The sequence below is a fragment of the Mytilus edulis genome, chromosome 5 (genome assembly GCF_963676685.1).
Source record: "Mytilus edulis chromosome 5, xbMytEdul2.2, whole genome shotgun sequence".
Classification (NCBI taxonomy): domain Eukaryota; kingdom Metazoa; phylum Mollusca; class Bivalvia; order Mytilida; family Mytilidae; genus Mytilus; species Mytilus edulis.
The window spans coordinates 28,954,634-28,972,241 of NC_092348.1; the positions used below are offsets into that span (position 1 = coordinate 28,954,634).

The window sequence follows — 17,608 nt, forward strand, 5'->3', positions numbered from 1 at the left end:
AGCAATGAAAAATACGAAAAAGAAACAATGTTTGACAAGAGATTGGGAATGAATATGGCGTTTTCAATGCATTAAATGGATGAAACATAAACTAAAGCCAATTATGATCACTTTCTAAAGAAAGTACAAAACTTATTTAGCTCAAAATCAAAATTTTAAAGTAATACTAATATTTTGAAATTCATAAAAAGATACGACTCAACCTCTTTTTAAAAGAGAAAAAATGTTTGTTTCTTCGAATTTTCATTTTGCAAACATATATTTCGATTATCATTTTGCAAACATATATTTCGATTTTTTTTATGATTTTCTGATTACATTTTCTCCTTGCGATTGCAGACCATGTGGTATTAATCATGTCTCACAAGTGACAGCTTGGGGTATTCGTATCCAAACAGTTATCACCCAAAGGGCAATTAACACCTATTTCATCACTCTAAATTGCCTCTATTGTCCTACTTGAGGGGATTACATTTAAAGGTGATAAAAATGTCCGACTTGAGGGGATTACATTTCAAGGTGATACATTTTTTTTATGATCACAAACGGTAATTAGATGAAAGTTCAAAATTTAGGACATGGCTTTACCATATAGAAACGAGAAAAATAACATCGTGAAAATAATTATAGCGTCGCGGAAATTATCAAAGCGTCTTGGGAAGAAAATATAGCGTCACGGTACCGCGACGCTAAAACGGCTGGGGAAGAACACTGGACCTGGTTCGATTTATGACCTTGTACGATCAGTGCGTTATGTTATTATCGTTATTTTGAAATTTGAACTTTTATTGACAATTTATATTTTTGTTAATTTGAAAACTAAGAAAGGGTAGTTAAATAAATGGTCCATCACATCACCATAAAATGAGTACAGGAGGTAAAGTGCAACTCCTCAACAAATAGAGAGATGTTAATGAAACTTAAGATATAAGTAAGAGGTTGAGCTAGCTATAAAATCGGGTTTAGTCCACCATTTTCTACATAAGAATATGGCTGTACCAAGTCAGGAATATGACAGTTGTTATACATTCATTTGATGTGTTTGAGAATTTGATTTTCCATTTGATAATGGACTTTCAGTTTTGTATTTTCCGCAGAGTTCAGAAATTTTGTGATTTTACTTTTTACACACTAGTAGAACCATACTTGAATTGACGAAAATGGCAGATCTTTGATTGTTACTGTCTAATTTAACCAAAATGTATATCAAGTCAGGCTTATTTATTATTTATAGTTTGACATTGTATAGACTTTGTTGCCCTCATATATGATTTGTTTATTTGTATTTTTAAAGCAATTGCTTTTATGCCGTCGCGTATGGCCATCTTTGTGACCCAGATCAGAGACTCCGCCCAGATCAAGCCATAGTATTTTGTTAAACAGGCTCCTGGTCAGTCATTCTTTAACACCTATGTATGTTTTCTAATGCAATACATAGCTTGAAACTTTAAAAAAAAGTTAGTTGATTTAAGAAGTTTCAGAATATGTTCTTGTAGATGTATTTTTGTATTTAAAGGGTCAACCGTTTGACTATCAAATAACATAGAAGTCCGAGTGAAAAAAAGTACATTTTTATAAATGCGATTCCGTTTTCCGCCGTTCGTACGATGTTTTAACAAAATATGGATTCATTTCAGTTGTTGATTTAGTATTGAAAATTTAACTGAATTATCTCCTAATAAATACGGTTTTTTATGTTTAATTTGTGTTTCTTTAAGAGGTCAGGTGCTCTTGTTCATTCAAAAAATTATCGTTCATTCATACATTTATCGTAAAATCAAAATCACTACACAGGTTAATGCGTAGTGTCAAATTATTACCTGTAATCTAAAAATAGACAAACTTTATTTGCGCAAATAATTTAGCGGAACGAAACCCTTGTTGAAAACACATAACAATAAGTTCGTTTTCCTTTTCTGTCAAAACTCCGTAATATTTATCGATCACCTTACTAATGAAATGGACCCGTCCAAACGTAGTAGATGCCAAGTCGGTCCAGATGAAGAGATATTTACAATTTGGAATTTTCTAGTTTATTAATACATAGATTGAAAAAGTACGTCTTTTTAAATATCATGATCAAAACTGGGTTTGCATAACAAATGTCAGATGAAACCATTATCCTCGTCTTTTCAGTGAACAAGTCTACTACGTTTGTTGACACTCGACGGTCCACCGTGTTAGCAATTTTATTTCACATGTTTTCGAAATATTGAAGATCATTTTTCGCAATGTTTCCTGAAAATTGATAAATATCAAAGCAACGTAGAGCTGTTTGTTCTTGTTCCTATAATAAAATTGAGAATGGAAATGGGGAATTTGTCAAAGAGACAACAACCCGACCATAGAAAAACATACAACAGCAGAATTAAGGTCACCAACAGGTCTTCAATGCAGCGAAAAATTCCCGCACCCGGAGGCGTCCTTCAGCTGGCCCCTATACAATATATATACTAGTTCAGTGATAACGATTTAATGTCATGTTTGTCTGTGATGACCCCCCTTTTCGGGATTGCATGAGAATTGTAGTTATCTCGTACCGCATCAGAAGGACACATATCAACTGAGCAATAATGTTTGGAACTTAGTTTTAAAAATGATGACAAAGTAACATTATGAAAATATTTTTATTAAGCTGAAATATACATTTATTCTTTACATGTTTATGTCTTGTAAGATATTTTATTTCTTTCCCGTTTTTTAACATTTGCGTCTGGAAAGTTGAAATGTTTTAACTTAATCATTTGTGTTAATGGTTAAATATGAATTAATAATGAAAATTGTTAAAATTAAATCAATAAAGGAAATTATTGCCAAGGAAGTTACAAACACTACCAGGGGATAATCCATGATGATTTCTTTTTGAGTTATATGTTTCAGCACATGTATATTTGACCCCAACTTTAGCCTGGTAAACGTGTTGTCTCCTTGTGAAATATAAAACATTAAAAATGACTTTCTGCTAAAGTCTTTTATTTATATAAAGTTAAAACCTTCTTACTTTTAACTAGACAACACTCATGTCAGGTTTAATTCTTGTATATATGTGGATGAAAAATAAAAGTCCCCAAACATTAACATGGCAGCAATTGCTTTTACAGCCTTTAAGGCTTTGATTTTTATTGTTGCCACAATTACTTTCACGACACATCTATTATTCAAATCTATCTCATTGGCAATGATGATGACCTCGGGTCGAAAGGAGTGCATGCCTAATTTGAACATTCATCATTTTCTTTTGATTTTAGTGCCTGTCGACCAACAAATATAACCTTTATTAATGATGGACCTGAATTTACATGATTTTACAATTACATGTATACTAAATATGATGACAAATATTTTGGTATAGCAAATTTTTTTTACTGTTGTGAGAATTATAACACTAGATAAAAAAATCAAATATTTGCAAAGCACTGACTTTGAAATAAGGAGCGGCTTGACACTGGAAACAGGGCTGTTAATTTACTGTGTGAAATATTCTATGCAGTTTCATGTTAGCCTCTATTTGTTATTTCTTAAATTGCCAAGTAAAATTTGTATTGCTTATAATTTGATATTTCTTAGGCAAATCAGTTATTGTACATGATATTTATGAACCTTTCACTGCTTATCTAAACTTGGCTTCTAAGTATTTTTGATAAGATTTTGTAAAAATCCTGCAGGATCTCTAGGCCTGCCATTGGGCTCTATTTATCTGAATGTGTTAAAATCCTAAATAGATACCATACTATCATTGGTAAACAGCTTTTTCTTAGTTTATTTAAAGCACTGTTTACAAAACATGTCCTTAAGAACTAGCAAAGAAAAACATTGTCTGCAAGGGGGGCAAACATTTGGTAATTATAAATTTTTGAATTTAAACCATCTTGAGTTATGTCCCTTAAACAATTTACAAATTGCACTGTTTATATTCCTTCTGATGATACTTTAAAGTATTTCTGTATTTGTGTTATTATTTTATTCTCCCCTTTCAATTTGAAGTCACATATCTTATAGGAAAAGGTATATGCATTACAAACAAATTTCTTCCAAAAAAAATTCTGGGGTGTAGCTATGAAGTTAAATGTAAAAGCAGGACAAAGATTATTATGAGATATATAAATAGAAATTGTAGAAAAATAATTCTTGCTCAAAATAAATAATTGAGAGGTAATTTACACAAGTATGTTGAGTTTGACATCGAGGGAAAATGTTGACATAGAACCAAATTACTTCATAAAGTTTTTAAAACAGACAAGAAAAATTATTTGCACCAAGGTGAGACATTTTAGTAAATGGTCCAGAATATATCTTTTGTATAAAAGTGATGGATATTTTGAGAATGAGCCTTGTGATAAAAGTTTACACCCTCTTTATAAAGTCAGATCGTAAATATGTCTGTAAATTAAAATAAAGCAAATAAAATTGTATAACATTATTTTTGAGACAGATTCTTTGGTTTTCGCAGCCCTAAGGATGAAAAGAAAATAGAAAAAGGATTGCATGCTCACATGAATTGCATCATAATTTACATTGAAAGATGGGAATGAATATACTCATCTTTAATTTGTAAAAATCAGAAAGCACTTTTATACCTATCTGTTAAATGAAGTTTTAAAATTAAAATTATCTTGAGTACATGTTTACATTAAATTCTTATTGTTTCTTGTCTTCCTTCCAAAATAAATATAAAGAGATATCTATTTATATTGTGTATTCATGAAGTCTGTTCTCCCATATATATACTATGGTCTTGTATCTCTAGTACAAAAATGTTGAATATATAATGTTTATCATCTGAAGGGTAGTTGGGTGTAGAAAATTAGGAATACTCAGTTTTGCCACTCATCTTTGATTGAAGCCCATCCCAAAGAGGTGGATCAGTTCTGTAGAGATTAATTTGATTGAAATCATTTACAGCCTAGTCTTGAGGGAAAAGGGTTCATGATAGAGATATGAAAATATTATGTCCATACAAGTTTTTTTTATGTTTTCATTGTTTAATCAAAATTACAATGCTTCTATAACTCAACCTTTCAGTCTAGAAGAAATTTGTAACTTTTTTTTTCTAGTCCATTATTTTAATTTATGATTTATTGACTTTTGTTTATCCTGAATATGGCCAAGTTAAAGAATTCATCATTTAGTTCATCTATCTTATCACTAAATGCTGATCTGTGTGAATAGGTCCATCTGTCCATGTTTTTAATAAAAATTCCACAAAGAGAAAACATGACGCAAAAAGACCTGTTCTACATACTGGATTTTTGTGCTCCGAGCACTGAGCAAAGTTTGATGACTTCAACCCCTGTTCTACATCATTTGTTTGCATTTTTTCTTAGTCTCTCTGTTTTTAATTTGGAGATTTTGCCAAAAAAAATCTGACCTTATTTAAAAGTATATCAGTGCTTTATGATTTAAAGTATATTTATTATTATTACAAATCAGGGTTTTATCAATATTTTTTTCTTCATTCATATATTATGAATAAATTCTCGTGTATGTTGATACTTACATAGAATGGAAATAAAAACAAAATTGTAAAATGATAATTATGTCTACATTTAAACATAATCAATAATATAGATCCTTGCAAGAGAAAAAAAGCAAGTCATACACCGTGTATAATATATATTGACAAAACTCTATCCAAAATTATGAAATAATACGCAAAATTATTAACAATTCATTAAGTAGTTATATTATTTGGATTGTAATACTTGTGTCAACATGCTCATGGTAAAGAGAGGGAAAAAGATAAATTTTCTTTGTTTCTACAGTTGAGAGATTTTGGCAAGGTTACAATCTTTAATTTTACCCATGAAGTAGGATCTTCAAAAGCCTTTCTAATTAAGATAAAATTTAAAAGGATAGAAATATTATATATACATGTAGTGTAGACACGTCTTTGTTAAAAACAACATACTGCTGAGTTCTAGGTTAGGTCAAGAGTCCGCAGTATCATAACAATGAGAGAATTAGGGTTTAAAGTACGAGAAGAGAATCATTGTCATATAGATAGGTAATGTCAATTCTCAGTCGGTTCTCAATGAGAACTGAACTAAATTTGATAGGTGTTTTAAACGACGGGAATCAATTTCATTTGAGAAATGCGCACTGTTTGTCAATTGGATTAATTCTTTGTTCAGCATTTAAATGATCATGAACATGCATAGATCATCTTTGAACCTGCCTTTCGTTCTTTGTCGTTCCTCTGTCTTCTCTTCAGATTTCTATCATAAAGATGTAAAAATGCTATTAGAATTTGAATACCAAGATTTAATCTATCACTTATAGTGTTTTCTTTGCTCATTTACAGAAATTCAAATCTGCCAGAAATAATTAATTTTCAATTAAGAATTCTAACATATGTATATCATTCTTTAGAAGTTACTGTCTTCCAAAATCATGTAAGTCTACAAACTGAACTGTAATAATGAAAGTAAGAATTGATACTAAGAAATTTAAGCCTTTTGAATTCCTAATAAATACAATTACAAAAGATGATATCAGTTCCAGCAAAATTGTAAAATAATCTTACATATACTGTAAACAGTATATTTTTCGTGATTTAAGTGCAAGAACTTTGCATACTGGGGTAAAATTTGTGCATTAAACAACAAGTTCACCTTTCACATCAATAGTGTTGCTTTCTACAAACTATTCATGCAGGGTATATCTTTGCACAGCTCATATGCTCGCCAAATAAGCTTATATAACCCTTAAATCAAATATCCATGTTTTTTGTAAGTATGAAGGTTATAAAAAATGAAAATATCAAGATTGGCTTAGATTGCAGCAAGCTTTTGCAGTTCTGCATATGACCATGTCTTCAGGGGAGTAGTTCATTAGGTGGAAAGGATTATTAGGAATATTATAATGTGAATATGAATGAGAATAGATAATTTCACACTTCGTCCAAAAAGTGTTGCTTTTAACAAACAATTTATGCAAGGGACATTTTTTTGCACATTTCGCATTTTCACCATATAAGGAAATCAGCCAATATAACCCTTGAACCAAAATTTCCACATTCTCAGTCAATCTGAAGGTCATTATAAAGTAAGATATCAAGCTTGTGTGCAGCTCTGCATATGACTGACTTGGTCTTCATGGGAGTAGTTCATTAGGTGGAAAGGATTATTAAGGATATTTGATTTGATAATGAATGATAAAAGACAAGTTCACCCTTCATGTCAATAATGTTGCTTTCCATAAATAATTCATATAGGGGATATTTAAGCACATTTCACATGCTCGCCAAATAAGCTTATATATCTCTTGCATAAAAATTAATTTCACAGTTTAAGTAAGTCTGTCAGAAGAACATAGAAAAAGTAAAATATCAAGCTTGTGCAGCTCTGCATATGACCGACTTTGTCTTCAGGGGAGATGTTGATTAGGTGGAAAGGATTATTAAGGATATTTTAATTGATGATAAAGTAGAAAACAACTAGGACAAGAGAAAACCAATCCTTTGTACAATATAAAAGAAAAGTATTATAATGACATAATTTTGTAAGATATGTGCCAGTTTTTTCCTTCCATACAAAGAACATAAGTATCTATTTGATAAGTATGGATTATATTACTTTAAATCACATTTTACTTATGTCTATTTTATATGCTGTATCATCTTTAAAAGTAACAAGTCTTTGACTGACAATAAGATTTTAAATCTAAAAGTACCGATCAGTCCCTATTGTCATGTATTGTCATGTTAGTTAAATATTCTGTCATTAAAGTTAGCTACCTTCAAAGGATAAACTGCAAATTATCTTTAATCAACAAAACGTTTGTAGTATTTGATAATGATGTGACTTTAAAAGATATAATAGTCAGTGGTATTAACGAAATATTTGAATAAAATGGTTTTTTAAAGAAAACATTACTGGTAGTGATAAGTCACAGATTATTTCTCTGTGAGAGGTGAATCTTTTGTTCTGAATTTCTATTGTCATTCTTTTGCGCTAATCTTTTATTTGGTGGGGTAATTGTTTGATCTGTTGATCAGGTCAATAGATCACTTAATTGCTGTCAATAAGAAATTTTGGTGCTCCTTTTAGATCCAGTTTCATGTCACTTGAAAATTAAAATTGTTGAAGTAGGAAATAGTGGAATTGATCAACCCTTTCTTTTTTGACATAATTAATGATTTTAGAAAGTTTCAACTATTTTTATTTTTTGCCTTTTAAGAGTATAATTTGAGTATTTTTAATTCATGAATTAATTATATTCATATTATTTCTGATCTAGTAAAATATTCAAGGTCAAAATCAAAATTTGGTTTATTATTGTGAGTGTGTAGCAGTTTGATTGCAGACCTATTTCCTATAGTACTTCAGCTACATTGACTCATTAACGACTTTGACAACCTGACACATTTGAAAGGTATATAATTGGTTCCAAGATATTCTAACCTTTTTGGAGCATCCTGTGTCACTCATAGTTTTGATAAGAGTTTGTGTGTTGCCCGACGCTGTCGTGTTATATATAGTTGAAAATTGCACGTCTTTTAGTGTTCACATGCATTGAGCCAGTTCCTCTCATAAGTGTTTTCTTGTGAATTTATTTTTTGCTTTCCCAAGCAAGTTGATTCTATATCTTTTACCTATTTGTTGTACCTTGGTCCCAGGTACAGAAATGTATATTTATTGAGATAATTAAGGTGCTAATTGCTGTCTATTACAATACAAATTTTACTAATAGATTTTCCGTAGATGTTAAAAACAACGATTAATAAGTTCTTTTCATCTCCGATTTCTAATTTTCTTTTATTGAAAGAGGAAAATACATCAATAACAATTTTAAATAAGTGTGCCTTTGCAGAGGGTGACACTGCATCGCATTTTATTTATCCATCAAATAACTTATTGATAAAGTATAAAAAAGGTGATCAATTTTAATGTATTTAAGCTGCGATAATGATGAAAAAGGCATTCAAAGGAAGTTGAATATAGATTTTACCTTGATAACAATAAATTATAGGAATATTTATGATTGATCTAATATCAAACTGCTAAAGTGATATTTATTACTGAATTGTCAGAAATGTAATGAATAATTGTGTAAATCTGCATAAAAAGAAATATTATATTTGCAATCAATTTTTGTCAGTGTCTTAAAGTTATTAAAACATATTAGTGGTATAAAGGTCAATATATACAAAATGGATTTTTTTTTTTTTTTTTTTTTTTTTTTTTAATATAGTTTTCCATTTCTGTAAACAATAAAAATTTAAACAAAATGTAGCTGAATGTCTGCATTTGATTTTTTTTATGATTATGTTATATCAACAAACTAAAGACTTGACCACTTCTTGCTCCCCTTTCTCTAGACCAGAACTCCCTTTTAAAATTTTTGGGATTGGCATGAATGCTGAAAATTCAATAAATTAGCTGGAGACTGGAGTTGAATAATTGTGTCAAAAGGAAAGGGCAAGCCAGTTTTCATTTCATCAATAAAACTCAGGCAGAGTATGCAAAGCTTTGGTTACATGAGAAGGCTTATAGTAACACATGACATATGACACCATACGTCACCACAGTCTTCTTCCTAGCAGAAAAAAATATATGACAAGTTGACAGCATGAAATGACATGTTGACTCAAGTTTCACAGCATTACAAAAGAGGAAAAAGCAATACTTTAATAATGATAAAAACTAAATGTTGCATTCTGTATGTGTCTGTTCCAAGTTAGGGGCCCGTTATTCAGTGGTTGTCAATTGTTGCTGAATATCAGATTTGTTTTTTTCGTTTGCTGTTATTTACATAAATCTGGCCGTTTGTTCTCTCATTTGAATTGTTTTACATTTTGTTATGTCAGGGACTTTTGAAGCTTTCAATGCAAGTATGGGCTTTGCTCATTGTTGAAGCCTTTATGGTTTAAATCTGTGATTGGCAATCCTGGGCCTGGGGTCACAAAGTACTGATCAGTGCTTGAAGTACAAATTTGTGCTCGAAACCCCAAAACCAGTCTTTTGATTGGTTAAAATCTGTGTCTGAAAACAATAATCGTCCTCCAAATGGCTGCATGGCCTGATCATACCACATCTCTTTATTCTTGACTTGATGGTTAAAAAGTTTTTTGCATATGAATATATTTCTCGTTAAGGTCCAGATCTATGATGGTGTCTTTATTTGGTCAGAATTTTGTCCTAGATGGAAGTGTGTTTATCAGATAGCATTGTTATTTAATTTCCTTGTAAATGTCCTTTGATAGTGTTTTAATGGCTTTGCTGAAATATGGGCATTAAGCCATCTTTTATTGCCAAGATAATGTTCAATTGATGATTGTTAGGATGTTTAATTTCTCTGACTGTTTTATCTGGGATGTATTTTATATCTTCTGTTGATTGGAAAAAGATTATATTTTAAGCTTATATGATGTTTACTTAGATTTTTATGTTTGAGAGAAGTTGCTTGTGGGGGGTTTTGGCAAGTGTCCCATTGAAAATTCTCAATTGCTGTTCACAGAAAAAACAAAGATGTAATTGACTTTTCGACAAAAACTGCTGACACAGCAGTATTATTATCCTTGATGCAAAATCGATAAATTAGTCATCATGAAATGTATTCGTTTAAATCTAAAAACTTTCAAATTAAACGTAAAATAGTATTACAAATTTTATGAAAGTTAATGCAGATCAATTATAGGTGTTAAAAAATTTCGTGCCATTTGAAGGATCTAGTTATAGCTTGTTGGTGTTGAATTGTATACAAGTTTTATGGTTTGTTTATGATTTTTGAGGCATTTCATATCATTATTGACAGTAACTTTTACATGTAGAAAGGTAAAATCAATTTTATAGGTTGAAGACTTACAAGCTTATTGCATTTATCCACATGATTACTAGAATGGGATGTTTAATAAAGTGTCATAAAAAGTATCTATCAAGATATTTTATTGAATATTGTAATATCGTCCAAATTGAAAGGTATTCTTAAGTCAATAAAAAAGATATTTATACGTTACAGTTACGTAGCAAAAGAAAAATGTACTAGACATGTAGATTTATTTTTTGCTTAATCGTCATCTTTTTTACAAATATAAATATCGCTAAAAGGTATTTTATTATAATCAAAATAATCCTCAACTTAGTCAATTAATTTAGTGGTTGCTTTATATCAAGGCTTTATTTGACGTATTGAATCTTTGTTAGGATCAAGTGATTGTTGTTTGTTAAAATAAACATTTGGATGAACTGTGAATTCATATAGATTTTCCCTTTGTCCCTGCAGGTTTCAAGAAGTTAGTGATATATTACTTGCATTATATGCCATGTGCCGTAATATTTGTTTCGTAATTGAAGTTTACCTTAAGGAACAATGTAACCCTGTATCCTAGTAAAAAAAGTAGTTCAGGTGTGGGCTGAATTCTACTTGTTATTGAGATGTGGTGCCGGGATACAGTAGCTTAATTCACTTTTTCATGTTCTATGGAATAAAGAATGAAATATCTGAAAGACTAGTATAACAAATCCTGTATAAAAATAAATACCCATGTATTGAAAGGTCTTTAATGAGTATTGTTGGTCTAAATAAATTGCCGAACCTCAACCCTTAAATTAACATATATATTAAATTTAGAAGTTTCGTATTATCTTTTAATTTTGCTGTACATGGATACAGTATCGTTTTAATTTCTAACGGATTTGAAATCTACGTTGTTTGTGATGTCTATGACTCTATCATTTGTTTACGTTTTGCAAGGAACTACTACCAAGGACATTGTCATTATTAAATAAGAATTCTTTTTAATCTTGTAATTTGAATTTGAATGTAAGAATTAGACTAAAGTCCCGTAGAAATATTATTAATTCTGGATTACATCTTGTAATCTGAAGCAACATTGTCGGTGAGGAGGGAAATTAAAATAATGGACAAAAGTTGATGCTATAATCACAGCAATTTGACAAAATTGACCTTGACTTATACATGGTATAAGACTTCATTAGAATTTATACAGCTGTTTTATTTATGTTTTTGCATGTTTGAAAAATAATCTTTGAATTGGTGCTCTGCACATTATACCATATTGCATGAGAGTTCACTAAAAAATGGAGAATTGTTAAATTTACAAGACGTCATGGATGTAAATTGTTGGCTCTTGGTCATAAAACCATACTTGGTACTAACTTTGTGCTCAACTCAGAATCCAGTTTATTGAGCAGTTGAATTCTGAGTCTTGGTACAAAATTTAATTACAAATTTATGCTACCAGAATCAAAATGTATCATTGTATTAAGACTTTTATTTTGAACCTCAAGCTGGGTCATTGATATTTTTCCCCTGGATTGAAGATGATCCTTCAAGCATCAAAATAAAAAAAATCATATCATGTATTTGTATGTTGTACTCTGCTGTCTCTTGTCTCTTCTTCATTGCATCATACTCCTGCATTTTGATGTTGTTCATATATATCATCATTGAGTTTTCACCTGCCTTATTTCAGTCTGGCCATCAACAAAGAACATCAAAAGCTAGCCAAGAGATTAGTCAGGTTAGTTAAGGCATGATGGTTCATTGCTAACTGTTCTCTCCATATTAACATCATCTTCAAAAGTGTACGAAAATAGCTAACATTTGTTACCTTCAGTTCATTTCATTTTGAGATATTGGACTTTTTCAAAGCTCTTCAACTTTGCACATAATTTGATTTTTTTTATTCAAGGGTCATTGATGAGTCTTTCAAAGAAGAAACAGGCGTCTAGCGTACAAAATTTTAAGCCTGATGCAGGTTTTTTTTAGAACTATTTAAGACAAACAATAATTGAATAAGCCACTGTGTTGTAGTTGGTAGTTAGCCATATCTCATCTATAAAGATAAATGTTGGTTAATTCAAGATTATAATAATGAAAATAATATTCCATACAAGTTACGATTTAACATTTGTACTATTTTTGTACACATTTGATAATGTTGACAATTTTTGCACTAAAAATACCCAAGTTTTCACATGTTTTGTTAGTATTCCAGACTGCAGCAAAGAAGTTTCTGCAATTGGATATTTCACATGATATTAAAATGATTGTTTGATTTGCATTTCAGTAAAGCTGTGAATAGCGAGTATGAAGAGTTTGTACTTAGTGTCGGAGATTTTGACGAAAGGATTTTCTTAGGAGACGACGCTGAAGAAGAGATAGGAACTCCAGCTAAATCTAAAACCGTGTCTGAAGAACTAGATGAACGAATAAAACTGAAGCAGAATTTAGAACAACATTTTGAAGAGGTGAGTTAAAATTCTAGTAGTGTTACACCACAGAAAATATTTGAATTATACATGAACATGAAGGTAATTAAAGTATCACTTGACCAAATCTTCTTTCTTAAGTTGAATGCAATGTCATGAATTATAAAATACAAGTCAAATTCGATTTTGATAGTTTTGACTTTCACAAATTAAGAGTTAATTCCCTTAGTTACAATAAATTGTATAGGATAATGAAAATATTGTTTGAGGGATAGATAGATGGCTGTCCAATGCACCATACTAAATTTCAGACATATTAGTCATTTTTTGGAATTTTTGTTAAGACACATTAGAAAAATGTTGGAACATTTTGTTTTGGACTAGTTGTTCGAAAAGATTTAAGTAGAGACTAAATTTGAACATACGAGTTCCCAAGATAACAGTATGCAGGAAGACATGTCACTATACCCAGACACTTTATTCTTTAAGCTAATACAGTTCAGTTGCAAGAAGTAAATTTAGCATCTTGATTTTTTTTTAGCTTTCACTCTCAAATGAAATGTTAATCCTTATGAATAAAATGTTAAAATACAAATATCTGTTTACATAGAACAAACAAGAAAGAGACATCAAAGGAAAGGTCAATGAAATGGATATGAGAGAAAATTAATTAACATATTTTATCCGAACTTGTTCTCCTTTAAAAAAACTATTCACAATTTTCTGTGTTTAACTTTCTTATTAAGGATATCAAAATTATTTTTTCAGAATGTACTTGAAAATAATTATCTTATTTAATAAAGAAAAAAAAGCTGGCTTTGATTAGGTCAGTTTATTGTTCAAAACACACTTCATGACAAAGAACTTAAAAATAACCTCTTTATCGGGACTCTAAAGAGCAAGGATAAAAAGCATTTTATCCACTTGTATTTCTGTTTGTCTTTTTCAAGTTGCATGAACAAGTATTTTAGAGTCCTTTAAGTAGATAATGAAGTTAGAAATATTTTTAGTGTTTAGAGAGTATAATGTGAAGCCTAATTTTATGACACTCAGACTGAAAAAGGAGAAATATATATAGCTGGTTGAAGTTTTATTAAATATTATTATATTTTGGCTCGAGAACCTTGAAGTATAGCTTACTGTAAGCATTGGAGCTCTCAATCAATTTAAAATGAAGATAAACCCACATTTTCAAAACCCACAAAAGGAAATCAAGAAGACATTAATATATGATCAAGAAGTTTTTGTTTGATTTGGCGTCTGACAGTTGAAATATGACATGTATTTTGTCCACTCGTATTTGTTGATTTATAAACAAATACACGTCTTTATCATACGAATTTGATTGAGACCTCTGACAATTAGAGAACAATCGAATTGGTAAGATTTGATCAAGTGCCAGATAATCAGCTGATTTTGTAATAGTCAGTTAAACATAGCAGGTATTATCTTTTTATCTCCGCTGAAATCTCTAACAGTGTCAATATTTAGTTAAACAGATATTGTCAAAACAACAGTTATAAAGTAAACTTTATATTTGAAGAGAGTTTAAAATGTATGATTTGATAAATGATATTTCATTTTTGATTAAAAAGTTTTATATTTTGTTAATCTTAATAATTCTATGATCCAAGAGAATATTTTCCCTCCTTTATTTCTTTCCTGATGATTTTGACATTAATCCTCTTAAGATCTTCGAAGATCTATCACGGTTTGTTTAACAATGATAAGGCTAATTGATATGTATTGTGTTTTTTTCTCACTGGCATCAAGCCAGCACCTGACTTTTGCCTCCTTTTTCCATTGTAATCTATTAGACAAGCTTTTACTAGTTTTGGCGGCTAGGACCTCAGTCAATATATTCACCTGTTCTATATATTAGAAACGCTAATTTAGATCTGAATTGATTGCACTAATTCTTTTGGCAATATGTGATATTGTCTATTTTTGGCTTTTATGATTTACAAAGGTGTTTGATTTAGTTATTAATTGTAAATAATAATCATGTTCGATAAATCATGCATGAATTAAGAACACCTTTCTTTTTTGCTTACATTTGTATCGTTTATGTTGAGATCTCATAAATGCAATTACTTTTTTGTTGAATTAATGCCTTGTACCTGAAACTCGCTATAAACCATGAAGAAATTGATCTGTGCCATACATTATGTCATGTCAATATGACATCAGGTTGTTACGACCAGGTGATAGAAAGTCCTCAAATAAAAACAAAAATAAGAGAATACAACCCAGGTGTTTGATAGATTTATTTTATAAGACCACCAGTGAGTGTCTCAGTAATGTAAGATTTAGTAAAGTAGATACTTTCATAAAGGTCTAATATAACACTTTCTACTAATCTTTTAAAATAACAACTGAAAAATTCTTACATTTCGGGAATTGACAAAAGTTTAAATTTGGTTTTTACCAAAACATATTGATCCACTTTGGTGAACAAAATTGAACTGAATGCAGAGGCTCTACATCTGAGAGGAAAAAGGGGGAGGGGTGCACTTCCTATATACAAGGTAATAGGATACCACTTAAATAGGTAATCTTTTCAAGCTTTGTCTGTCATGTTTCTTGGTATTTTGGGCTGTGTTATTTATGAACTCAATTTTCTCTATTTTAACACTTTGGTATTCCAACCTTACATTTCAAACCCCCATGAAATCAAATTAATATTGGAAAAGGTATACATTTTCTCAAATCTAAATTATGTGAAAAAATAGTGTACTGTAGATTCATTATTATATGTCGGATACCAATTTTCGTGGATTTTGTGTGTAGACGAACCATGAATTTATAAATTTTCTGCAGGCCTTGCATGTACAGATTGGCAAAAGCATGAAATCAAATATCCACCAAAATGCAAGTTTTTTGCAATCCACGAAAACTGATACCCATGAAAATAAATGATTCCTCAGTAACAAAAGCCCAGCGTCACCCACCCCTATCAAGTATCGAAGATGATAGTTTTTAGGGGGGTGAATCTCAACTATATTATCTGTATGGCATATTCAAGTTCCAGATTTTACAAAAATGCATTGATAAAAGTTCTGGAACTGTAGCTTACGTTTTCTAAATGAGACCATATTGTTAGGTGGGTGTATCATTACAGTCCTACATACATGCACGCTTCAGTAGCTGTTATTAGGGAGCAACCTACAGAAATTTGACAAAAAATGTTGATGATTGAATAGAAAGCACCATTACTTATTATCTTGCAAGTTCAGTTTTAAAAGTACACAGGTTTAGACTAAAAGGAATTTCTCCCTACACATTATTAAGTTTTAAAGTAATTTGATATTGTGTAACATTAGCATGGCAAAATTAGTTTTAATATCTGTTTATATTGAATAACATATTTAGACACAATTTAATATGAATTGTTGTTATATTAAAGTGCATGCGAACTACATTAAAGTATTAATAAGCTATATATATATATTGATTGCACACCAACAATTGAGTATATGTAATAAATAATGTAACTATAAATTAAAGATTCATGTTAAATTTCTATAGTTGATATGCCATGGTTCAATTTTTCATTTGGTTATTATTTAGATTTAATATGTGCATTCAGAAAGTTCAAATACTGAAGAAACAGTAATGTATAGTTTTAAAATTTAAGATAGACGTAAAAAATCGGTCAATTGTATTTTAAAAAGAAGAATGAATTTAATACTTCTATATGAGTAAGGATTTAATCAGGTGAAAAATTAGATTGAACCATATTTTTTTAAAGGTGCACAGCATCCTACGCTGTTGAATACTGTCAAAATTGTAAATGCTTGTAATCTGCAACATCAAAAAAATTATATGCGTAGTTTAAATATGTGAAATTCAACAATTAATAAATTAAGTATAAAGGTCCACTGCCCTGCCACAATAAATGTAACAGTGGTTAAAGCATGATGAAAACAATTTGGAGTGTAATTTCCAATTGAATGATTGATGTGCAAATACTAAAATATTCTTTTGTTTTTTTATTTCACAAATTGCTATGTAGTACAAATTGCTTATAAAGCACTTTTTGGAGTGGAATTAAATAAATACTACTGTGAAATTTTGATTTTTACTACATCTTCAATTTAACAAATAGAATTCATTTAATTCCCCTTTAATTGAATATCAAGTTTGCAATTTGTAAAACTGACAGGTGCCTCTGTCGCTTAGTGGTTAAAATAGTGGAACTTCTTTATCACTGGCTTGTAAATATTTTTCGAATTTTGCATGTGGCAGTTGTGTTTTTCTCAAATTTTAATTGACTATGATTGTCAGTAATTATATCAAATTTTGGTGGTTCCCTCTCCAGCCACACCAGTTCCTCAACCAATAAAAACTGACTCCCTAAATAGTGTAAAAGTGCTGAAAGTGGTGTTAAACACCTACAAATTAATCTATCAATCAATGTAAAGCCCCTCCCC

At 30.2% G+C, this 17,608-nt stretch overlaps 1 protein-coding gene across 4 annotated transcripts in view; it reads left to right on the forward strand.

Annotated features, from left to right (window-relative positions):
- LOC139523381 (retinoblastoma-like protein 1) overlaps positions 1–17,608 on the forward strand; it is a 64,398-nt gene that overhangs the window by 20,822 nt on the left and 25,968 nt on the right. For 2 of the 4 annotated variants that reach the window (XM_071317372.1, XM_071317374.1), the window contains exons 8-9: positions 12,437–12,484; positions 13,034–13,214. In XM_071317372.1, coding sequence (XP_071173473.1) covers positions 12,437–12,484; positions 13,034–13,214 — 229 coding nt within the window. The remainder of the gene's footprint in view (positions 1–12,436; positions 12,485–13,033; positions 13,215–17,608) is intronic. The other 2 variants (XM_071317375.1, XM_071317376.1) reach the window with 1 other exon arrangement.